Source organism: Anarrhichthys ocellatus, unplaced genomic scaffold (assembly GCF_004355925.1).
Source record: "Anarrhichthys ocellatus isolate YVR2014 unplaced genomic scaffold, GSC_Weel_1.0 scaffold29, whole genome shotgun sequence".
Classification (NCBI taxonomy): domain Eukaryota; kingdom Metazoa; phylum Chordata; class Actinopteri; order Perciformes; family Anarhichadidae; genus Anarrhichthys; species Anarrhichthys ocellatus.
In genome coordinates, this window is record NW_022280059.1 from 1,575,926 (window position 1) to 1,587,655 (window position 11,730).

Genomic DNA, 11,730 nt, shown 5'->3' on the forward strand with positions numbered 1-11,730 from the left:
GTTTTATACATGATGACAATGATTGTTGAATTTCTAAATCGATTCATCTGAAATGTTTTGTCTAAAATGTTACTTTTTTTCATTAAAAAGGCCTTGTTTTTTTTAACTTAAGTTGTCTTGATCATTTAAACTTACAGCAATTATTTTTGCTGAGAGGGTGAAACATTTGGAATTTCAAAGTTTGGGAAAAATTATAAAATATAAATCACCTTTCAGCAAAAATATCAGCAAAACTATGTTTTTATGCCGTGAATTCTAGTGCGACTTGGTAAGTGAGTTGAGCACTTGAGAACCACTACCACACAGTATACATTGTGTCCTTTGCATACATTTCAATGGGTCTCCAGGTCTTTGTAGGTCGTATATTTGGCTATACTTTTCATAACATAACGGACACCCATAGAGAAATTGGAACAGCCCATTCAAAAACAGTTTAAGTAGGTTAGATAAGATAAGTTAGATCTTCATATAAACAGGTACAAAGAAAAATGTCTGATTCCATGCACCCTGCATACCGGACTGGGAGTCTCTATAACAGCACCCACCTGGCTGTCTCCCACATGTCTGTTGGCTTTATGATAACAAGAACCTCTACTTTGTCAGCTTCCCCACACTCAACTATCTGAGCTGCCTTCCCAAACAATGGCTCCGTTTCATGTCAGAGGGAGAGAGACTGTCAACACGGGGGGGGGGGATTTCTAGGGAGACAGTCCCAGCCCCGAAGAATTTCAAGGGCATTCTACAGAGTCATTAAGGCCCATCAAACATAACACTGTCGCCAGGTGAAAGCCTCGTAACTCCAACTTAAAGGTGAGCCTTAAACTGCGGAGAGAGCGTATGCGGCCGCCAAGAGAACAGTGTTGTTTCTCAGAGCACTCAGTTTCCTGTATCTAAATATAAATATTGTGGTCCAGCCCTATTGGTCATATGACAGCTTTTTAAGCTTTTTAATACCTCTTTGTTTGCTTTCTAAAATAAACTGCAAGCTGAAAGCAAGAAGTTTCTTTTTACATCCTGAACTGCTGATAAAAAGGTTAGGAGGGTGTCACTGGTGAACGCAGGTCAGCCATTCTTCATTGATTAGCCATTTCTTTTAAAAGCATCATCATCAGACCTGCAGAGACAATCTGGACTAATTTTGAGGAAGTGATCTACGAGTTGCTCAAGACTTTTTAAGTGATCATTGAATGCATTGCCTTGTCAGCATGATGACAAAGAAAAGTGTTTCACAACAAAGATGAACCAGTCTTTTTTTATTCTTGCATCTCTCCATGAAATCTAATAGAATGCTTTTATTTCGAGTCATACATTAAGCCTTAATCCCACTTGGAACTGTTTCTTTGGTTATAATAACACATGTAGCAGTTGCATGCCCTTTCAGCTGTGAAAGGCCTCTTTGTGGCCAGGCCCATTGTGAAGCTGGCCATGTAAGCTGATAGCAGAGTGTGTCCAGGTCCTTCCTCCCCCTTTGGTGATGTCAACTCCTTCAAGGGCTCCTCCCCTCCACCTGATCTGCCTTATAAAGGATACTGGTGAAGCTGAGGCAACAGAACATCACACACTCACAGATGAGAGGCCTGAAATTAATTTAATTACTAGTTGGGTCTCTGGTTGATTTCTTTTTTCTGTGATCTCCTCTCAGGTGTGACACACATTCAGCAGCAGAAGAGGAAGACGTTTCAGTATGTCTGTAGGGCTGGAGTTGATAGGCATCGCCCTGTGCATTTTGGGATGGATTATTGCCATTTTGGCGTGCGCCCTCCCCATGTGGAGGGTGACGGCCTTCATCGGCAGCAACATCGTGACCGCTCAGATCATCTGGGAGGGCCTGTGGATGACCTGCGTGGTCCAGAGCACGGGCCAGATGCAGTGTAAGGTCTACGATTCCATGCTCGCCCTCTCCCAGGACCTCCAGGCTGCCCGCGCCCTCACCGTCATCTCCATCCTGTTAGCCATCCTGGCAATGCTTATCGCCATCGCCGGGGCCAAGTGCACCAACTGCATTGACGACGAGGCGTTCAAGTCCAAGGTGATGATCATCTCCGGGGTCTTCTTCATCGTTGCCGGGGTCATGCAGCTGATTCCCGTCTCCTGGTCGGCCAACACTATAATCAGGGACTTCTACAACCCTTTGCTTACCGACGCTCAGCGGAGGGAGCTGGGGGCCGCGCTGTACATCGGCTGGGCAGCAGCTGCCCTCCTGATTCTTGGCGGTGCACTGCTCTGCTGCTCCTGCCCGCCGCGTGAGACCAGGTACAACCCTTCGCGAATGGCTTACTCTGCCTCACGGTCCGCAGGTGGCCCAGGGTTGGAAAGGAAAGACTATGTATGAATGACGATCAAAGAGGAAAATGACTTGAGTCTCAAACCGGCGCGCCAAACCAAACTGAGGGTGTACTGAGGAAAAGAGCTCAAGGGGACAAGGAGACTCCGTAATGAAGGATGTGTTTGATTTTGCCTTTACTTTGAGGTATCTCTGACTTCGGCTTTTCAGAGACTGAAAATCTACACAAAGGACTTTGGAGAGGAAATCTCCTTTAATCATGTTTCAAAAGAAAATGATGTTCTTAGTGTCTTTTTTTAAGGTCAACACGCTAAATGTTAATGTCACGATCAATACAAAATCATATACTTTTTATACAGTCCTGGCGTCTTAATGTTTACGGCTGAATATTTTTTTTTTATAGAAACTGCCATGACTGCTTCATGTGTCACCTTCATAAAAAGGAACTGCTGTGTAGAAGATGGAGGAGTTGGATGTGTTAAATGGTGCGACCGAGTCATCAGCGGGATTGGGTGTTGTGTGTAAATACTGCAGTAAGCGTATCATTCACCTGTAACTGTCAAGGCAAATGATGACTATTGAATGCAGCTTTTAGTGCAGTGTGGTAATGTTGGGGATGGGGAAGTGGCAGAGGACTTTGAGTGCTTTACATTGTGGACAGAGGGAGCACAAAAGCACCTGGGTTCATCCAGAACAGTAATGATCTTTGTGTGTTGTATACAGCTGCAGTACATATATCCGACAAGTGTTTTTGTTTTTTTTAATAAACATGACCGCTTTTTTAAGATACTGCATATCTTGTTTCATTTCAAACATAAAGCTCCTTTTTAATTTGCATCTTCTGAAGATCACGCTCCTTTCAAGATCTTGTAATGGCTCATTCACTCAGCACGAGTTAGTAAATGACGGAGTGCGTTCTCACCAGGTGACTTCGTAAGAGCACCGACATTCAATCCTCAGGGCTACGTTACCAGCAACTGGCAACTAAACCACGCACGCTCTAAACAATTAGCCACAGGATCAGTTAGCGGGCGGAGGTGAGAAGTGTGAGCACAGAGGAGTGGAGTTATTCCAGACAGGCACGATTTATTCGTTTTCTTACCCTCACAGACTTGAGTTATCGGCTGAGCTTGCATAGTTCTTTCCAACACACTTCTAAATATGATTATGAATTTGTGGGAGCTGCCCTGCATCACCACAGACTTCTACTTTTGACCACTGAACAAGATCTACTTGTTAATTAGAAGTGCCTTGTGAAAGCAGTTGGGATTTTTTGCTTGATGTCCATTGAAGCCTACGGGGGGGTTTTCCCAGAGACATCAAGCTTCCCTTCAATCCTCCACTGTCCTTTTTTTCCTGCCACCTTTGTGAACTTTACATCATGGTGAGATGCACCAAAAGCAGAGCATGGTTATCTAGACTCTAGCACATTTAATCAGCCAGGTTCCGTGATAGACATGAGTCAAGCCTTACAGCAGTCTAGTTTCAATAACACATGCAGCCACACCAGACAAAAGAAGCTGCGTGAAAAATGTATGACCATCTTATAGTAAATATAGGAGCGTTCCCTTGGTGCCATATCACATTACTTTCCAACTGTTGCCTCTTACTCCCATATCAATGTCGCCTCGAACAAAAGGACAAGAAACGGCTTGACATCTGGTCATGATGACAGTAACTACAGATCAGAGCTCATTTGAAATTCTAATGATTATTCGAGAAGATTACATTTGCGTTTTAAAAAAACAACAACATTTTTATAGATACTCGGCAGAGAAAACTGTCGGGGCATGGTGCATTATGGTCAGGCAGGAGCAAATCAGTAGGTAACATACAGTCTGTAGCTCGTTAGTCATTTACATTCCTAAATACAAAAAGGTTTCCTACTTCCAAGACTCACGAGGATGTGTTTGAAACAATGTGGCAATTGAGAAAATATCTTTTGCACATTTGGGTAAAATAGTTTTTTGATTTGTTGTTTTGGTAAATCAGATAATCTATTGCTCCAATGTAGGTCCTGACAAAGGTATATAATGCAAAATATGGCCTATTGTGTGAAGATTCTAGTAAAATTGCAGAATTCTTTGAATTTCTGTACTCATTCAGGATACAATTATTTACTTTTGAAAAAAAATGATAGATATATATATACACACACACATACATTGATATTAAACACATTTGAAAATCTCTACATCTGTTTAATATAGTGTCTGATTATTTTTTCAAATTGGCCTTTGACTGATGAAAAACCCAATTTCTTAGTTTAAATCTCCTTATATCCTGTCTAAATGACAAATGATTGGCTACAGTAAACAGGCCTGTGTGGGAATGACATAACACCAACCAAAACAACAACATATGGAACAAATAAACTGATCTCTTTCAACAGAGCATCATGATGACAGAGCGTGTTTACTGGTGAACAGTTTCCTGTGTGCTGTTCCAGTGACTTGTCTAAAGCCTTAGGCATGTTTGGTCATTGTTAAGCTAATCATTGATTCTTACACAAAGCCACCCTTTTTACAAATGGTAGTAAGTAAAATGCAAGTGAGATTTTCAGATTTTGACAAGAAACAACCACCAACAATATAGCGTACATAGGCCTAGTAAAGCAAAGGTTCCTAAAGGCTAGAAGAACTGAATCTAATCAAATACCTAAACCTGGCTGACTGTCAAAACAAAAAAAAAACTGCATTCTGAGAGTCTCTCTGGTCATTCTCTGCTGGCTCTGGCCAAACTCTGGTCACATGACCGATACTGGGGAATGTGAAGGGCCGAAAGGTTGCCTGGCACCTGAAGTCAGAAAGAGAAAGCAACCCCCCTCCCTCCCTGAAAATAACACAGGCTCACTCTGTCCACTCAGTGGGAACAGCAATTCACTCCTGAGGTTTCTTACCTGCAACAGCAAGTTATCGAAATCCAAATCTGAACCACAACAGACCCACAAAGGAATTGATTCAATAAGAATGCTTCTCTGGGAATCAAAGTTACAGAACCATAATAAGTTTTCTGTTTGAAACCTTCTCAGCAGGAGCCGTGTCCGACCAAAGTCTTCTAGAGAACATTTTCTCTCCTGAAAGGAGTTATATTTCGAGGCACAGTACTCGGTATAATGCTGCCATCTATTTTAACCGTGAAGTCGGACAGTTTAACTTTACTTAAACTCCGGTTCTGACAAGTGAAGCCAATGTGGAAGTACATCAGGAGGCGACTCCTCTGGTTTCAAAAGGAAGTCTGATAGTAGAGCAGTCTATATGAAAATGACCCCAATTCTCACTTGATTTATCACCTCAGTAAACATTGTAAACATGAGTCTCAATCGCTAGTTTAAAGTCTTCTTCCATACAGCACGATGTTCATTTAGTAAATGATGGTCCCTTTAGAGTGAAATAGACCATAAATCAGGGCATGCTTTAGTAAGTGGCTACGTTGTGATAAACCGGTCGCTACCACGGCGTTGTCCGGTTTGAGTGTTGTCTGTGTTTTCGTCTTACAACGGTAACTCTTTCACAGTGTGGTTTTAGTTCATGAAAATTATTTTTGACATTTTGGTCGCCTAAATACATCTTGTTCAGTATTCGGTTGTACTTAGCTCCACGTTCTCATGTCACTTCAGGTTGCAAAAAACCAAGATGGTGACGGCGAAAATACCAAACTCTAGGCTTCAAAACCATACTCCAGGGAACTACGTCCACTTCGTATTTACAGTCTATGACTTGAACGTCACCTGAAGTCAGATTTTTGACTCCAAAAGTATACTAACCTCACCAACCATGACCAAAATCCAAGATGGCTGCTTTTTGCATCGGCAGTAAAAAAGCTGTAGTAATATACTGTTTATTACACTTGCATCTTCTTTGTGTCTCATTATAGAGTACTCTTACACAGTACTGTCCAACTGTGGACATGTTACTATGGTGTTTGAAAGGCAAATATAAAGCAGAACTAAACCCTATCAGGAAGTTGTTTTTTTTAATCTACTGTTATCCATACACACCCAAATTACTCCCATTTTCCAAATCAGGATCCCCCCCTTAACTTTCATCAACACACATACTTTAATTACTCACATCTGCTTACTTCCTCCTAAAAAATGCCCAATTCTTGTGAAGGTGAAGTTTATTCTGCTTTATTTTTTGGAAGTCATTCTCTGTCACTGTCAACTAGATATACAAAACATAAAACTGATTATTGATGATATACAACAGCCAAAAGGTCAAAGGGCTGATTAATCTCTAAATCTGATCTGCTACTTGGTTGCATCTCAAAGATTTGCTCGTGCACAAAATAAGCACACTTACAGGACAATACAACACAAGAGCCCTGCAATAAAGCTTGCTGGGACACACAGTGGCGTCGACTTTCCGCCGTTGCAATTTTTGAAGATTTGAACATTTTCTATCCGCTTATGCCAAAATATCAATATAGCTATCGCGACATTTTTTTAAACGATAGTGTATCGATATGTTCGCGACTACCATCGATACATAAAAATAAAAAAATCCTGTTTTAAACAGATTTAAAATGTCCTTTAAATTGCCTCAAATCCCTGTGTGATGACCTCCACCTCCGCTCCTGTAACGCTACCTCGCGAGCACCAACCCGCATTTCAACGTTGATTTCTGGTTTTATAATATTGATGGTTTGTTCAGTTGTAGGTTGAATGGGACACGATATTGGTTACTTTGAACGTATTTCTCCAAAGTCGAAGAAGACATGATTTCAACGGACTTAATGTTTCATATAAAACGTCATCATAATGGAACTATAGACTGTGCTGTCAACAAGAAGCTCCCAGGACAACGTAATGAGAGCAGTGTACATTCTGTCTGTACATTCATGTAAAATACATGAATGTGTTTACTGCTGGAACACGCACTGTTTCTGGAAACACAGCACGGGACTTGCGGAGTGAAATAAACGAGCTGACGGAATAAATGTTAGGCTTCACGCTAACGCTACTCTGTAAGTACTTGAACTACTGGATTCCAATATTGCAAACAGAAATTAGCACCATTAGTATCATTTTATGCTGCTCACAATGTGGGGGAGGCTGGTAGCTTGTATTGTTAGCTTGTTGGCTGGTAGCTACAGCAGCATGGGCCAATTTAGGTAAAGTTCGAAAGATATTCAAAGTTTCGGACTTCCCGGTTCAATAAATCGTGAGCGAAACATTGTTAAAATACAAACTACACCTCTATGTAAACGTAGTGAGGTAGACAACAAGCTACAACCTTAATTTAATCAAAACGGGCCGTCCTCCGAGCTGGATGAAGAGCATTGGTCTCAATGTGCGGCCGGCTGTGAGACGAGTGCGCAGGGCAGTGTTGCCAACTCCTCAGCAAGGAAACCCAGGGAGCATTTTTCCGTTTAAAAGACGTCTATGCCCACCGTTGAAAAGACGTTCAAAATTGGTTCAAAAGTGAACGTTTTTTTCGCTCACTATTTATAGACGTTGATTGAACGTTCACGCTGAGACCAGATTTCAATACTAAAATGTTTCGTCCTCTACATTGCTCTATATTCTGGAGCCTTGTAGACCAGCTGCTGTAATCAATCAACAAAGTATCGGGGAATACGGATCATCAGTGTTTGGTAATTAGTATCGGCGGGGAAATAAAACGTGATTAGGATTCTCTCAAATGTATATTTCCTCCCTTTTTTCTTCTGTGCCAAAATGAAATGAGGAAGTTAAGGAAGGATGGTGAGCAGAAGGTACACAAGAATGTGAGCCAAAGGATATCTTGGGTCAGGCTGTACTGGACAAATCACTTTATGTATTTCAGTGGAACATCTATATTAGCTCATTGTTTGGGCCTACGTACCCTCAAATGTACCTGCTGATAAAGTTCCAGGTCAGATGAGAAGAGTAGGTCCCTCCCTTACATTCCAGCACAGTGCCTCCCCGCTGAGCAGAGATAAGAAACACTCACTCTCATCACGTTCCAGTTTTGCAGCAGCAATTAAATCAGGTTAATTAAACTTTGAGGTGACAGCAGCAGCACATTTGGAAAAAAGTGGGTGGGAGTGTGTAACATTCTCCGCTCACTGAACAGCTTCCGGCCGAGAGGAGTTGAGCAAGGGCACTTGACAAAATGAAATGGATGCTGGTACCATCAAACCAAACACCGTGCAAAGATCAGACACTGTCAGGTGGAGGTCATTAAAAAAAAAAAATCTCTGTCAGATTTGAGGGTGTTCATTTAAAAAGGAGAAGTCTGATTAAACATTTTTCATGAAAGCATAATGTTTTTCATAATTTCTTGATGTATTGGAACAGAAGTGGAATAAAAAGAATGAGCATGGCACTGTACCTGTGTTTTGTCCAAAGGAAATAGCAAGGAAAAATATTCTGCCGCCCTCAAGTGGTCATACTAAAGACCTACAAGAGGATTCTTCAGTCACAGCAGTGTAATGAAAGAAAACCCTACATTGGCTGTTATTGGTGCTCTGTTATATGCTGCACAATGAATCTTGTGCAATAATACAAGATATAACTAAACTGCCTTTTTTTAAAGAAATGTATTGAAATGTATGTGAATGGGATAAACTGCAGGTAATTACGTATATAATTTTATAAACAGAAACCGGTCAAATCTGCACGAGATTGAAAGGGTTTTGGTTCTGTTCTTAAATGTTTTGTATTTCCATTCCATGCACAACTAAAGTCCCGAATCATTGTTCAACACTGTACCCATGTGGAACGTGTGAAACCTGAAAAATGTAGATGCAGTACAGTTCAAGTACCAGACTTCACAGTATGTACACTACATACTGTATAGTAAAGTCTTACTAGCACACAAATCTTTCAGCTTTTAGGTGTGTAGACGTACGCAAACCTCAAAGGGATTAGGAACGCCCACTGTAGATTAGTTAGACCTTTGTCACTGGTTGTGTAAAACTTAGCTGCTGTTACACAAGTTAGACAGCAGCACTGGGGTTCTAGTTGCTACAGCCTGTGTTTATCTGCTCCGTTCAATCAGACAACCTTCACCTAAATTTCTCTCACAAAAAAATGTAATAATGGAAGTCAACTCGAGACGCAACAAACGTTCTTCTGCCCCTAACCAGATGTGCTGTATGATGAACAGTTGATCATAAATTTAAGGTGTGTGGCTGATTGTTGATCATTAGCATAGGCAACGCCGACCTTAAGACTATATAAGGGCAGGTGTTGTGTCATGTGCAAACAAGATATGGAGAGATGCCACCAAGAAAAGGCTGGAATAAGAAAAAATAAATAAAACTTCAGCAGCAGTGAAATTGAGGTACTGCTGAATAAAAATAAGAAAACATTGTTGAATCCCAGAAATCAATGGGAACACAAAAAAGAGGAAAAGAGTTCTTACATTGTGTTTTTACACCGGTCCCTGCATGCGGCACATCATGTCCAGTCTTTGACACTGGAGACCACAATTTGCATCATATCTCTTACCTTACCAGACAGTCAAGTCAATTTTTACAATATCAAAACTTAAAATTCAGTCCAATACTACGGGGATGATGGTTGACAGTCAGGAAAATTTTAACTTACCCTAGAATTTAACAGCATTTTGTGGTTTTACATGGATGTCTTTTTTTTTTTGAATCACCTAATTCAGCGTTAAAGTTAAATTATTTTAAAGTTTGATTAGAGAAGAATAGTTACAGAATTATAATTTAGAATATCAACTAATTACTTTATTCAATTAAAATAGATGTATAGTGTTTTCAAATAAACTCGTTTTTATTGAGTGCTTTTTCCTAAAGCTGCATTGGCCTCTAGAGCCAAGAAAACACAATAACTCGAAGAAATAAATGAATACCCACAGAGACAAGCTTTTTGACACAACCAGCAGACACCGAACAAGTTTTACACGGTTAGAAAAATGCAGATAAACTACTTTGCACAAATGCAAAACCAGAAAATTACACAACTTTACAATTTGACATAAGGAGCCTTTTCACATTTCCCACAAGATACACACAAAAAACAAAAAGGTGATAAACCTACTGAGCATGCCTATACCTGTTATCAGCTCAACCCCCAGTGTGTGTCAGTTTAGGTAGCGATAGCTGTGTTTGCCCACTTTTGACTGTAGACCCACTGCTATGTTTAATAACCCTCTCAGAAAGATGTTCGAGGTCCTTAAAGTCTGTTCTTGACCAGATAACATTCCGAATTACACACACGTGAAGCAAAAACCTGTCTTCTTTGGCAAGCCAGCAGTTAGCCATTTTTTCCCCGTTCTTTCACGTTAAATCTGCTGATTTATACTAGAGGTTTGGTTAATAACAACACTGGTGGGCACCATGGTGTTTAACCTCAGCTTTTTCTTCTGAATGAAACTTTCACAATCCACATTGTTTATGGCGACCGAAGTTACTATCTTCTCTCTGCCAACTCCTGCCATCTACGAGCAATCAGCCAAACAATTTGCAGCTGGGCGACAGGTAATCAGTCGCACGTGGCATCTAATTTGTGCCCCCCGCTTCCTTTGCCAAGGTGTTGGACATGCGCATTGTTGTTTTCCTGCATGCGGGACACTCGAGCGCGCCCGTTGAGCCAAGCTGCATTTGAAGCACCATTCTAAAACTTTTAGGCTTCATCCAGCAACTGACTTTAAGTGTAGACTAATAAAAGCATGATAAAAAACAGCAGCAACTCATCAGTTTATGTCATGCATTAATGCAGAATCATATTCATTTGCTAAATCAAAATGACACTGACTGAAGTGAAAGAAAACATTGTATAGTTTAAAATAAGTGTGAGGATGATGTTCTTTGCTGGTCATATCTAATGCATACAAGTTGCACTTTTATTTAAAAACTGGAACTGATCTCATCAGTGAAATGCAGTTAAATTAACTGATTTATTACAAACAGAAATTCAAAAGCAAAACAGATGAGATGTGGATGGCAGTGAGGTCAGTGAGTGGATGTGTGGGACGTAGCCTGTAGTTCATCCTGACCAAATCTGAAGTCGATTGCATAAAGTCTGTCGGACTTAGTAAAAAAATGCCAGAAAACGAGGAAAATAGACTAAAAATGCAGAAAAAGGGCGATTTACTGTCTCGCCCCCCAGTGATTGGTTGGAATGTACATCTTAGGGTATGCATCTGGATCATTTGGCTGAGTAAAAAAGAGAACTACTTCATGTCTGTTACATTGATAGAAGTAAAACCCTCTGATCCAGGTTTACTCTGCAGAGTTAAACAGTAAACCTGTGAGATTTAATCAGTCATGGTGCTTTCTGTCAAACATTGTTTCCCTTTGATGTCCTTTGGGTTACTTAGATCTGAATCAAAATATACTATGTAGAATAAATGATCAGTCTTAATCACTACTGTAACACATGGTTCTGTTTGAATCAGCTCCTCTCGATCACTGTTCAATCAAAGCTACATGCTACATGAAAATAGGTGCTTAAACTTCCATGAGTTGGTTGTGTAATCTTTGGGTCT

The 11,730-nt window shown here is 40.6% G+C and overlaps 1 protein-coding gene across 1 annotated transcript; it reads left to right on the top strand.

Annotated features, from left to right (window-relative positions):
- Positions 1 to 1,563: 1,563 nt before the first annotated feature.
- LOC116392263 (claudin-3-like) lies at positions 1,564 to 3,128 on the top strand. Its single transcript, XM_031863564.1, has one exon. The coding sequence runs from the start codon at positions 1,685 to 1,687 to the stop codon at positions 2,330 to 2,332; it is 648 nt and encodes a 215-aa protein (XP_031719424.1). The 5' UTR covers positions 1,564 to 1,684; the 3' UTR covers positions 2,333 to 3,128.
- Positions 3,129 to 11,730: the final 8,602 nt, after the last annotated feature.

Coding starts and splice junctions, on each gene's coding strand:
- LOC116392263 (XM_031863564.1), top strand. CDS start 1,685: ATGTCTGTAGGGCTGGAGTTGATAGGCATCGCCCTGTGCATTTTGGGA.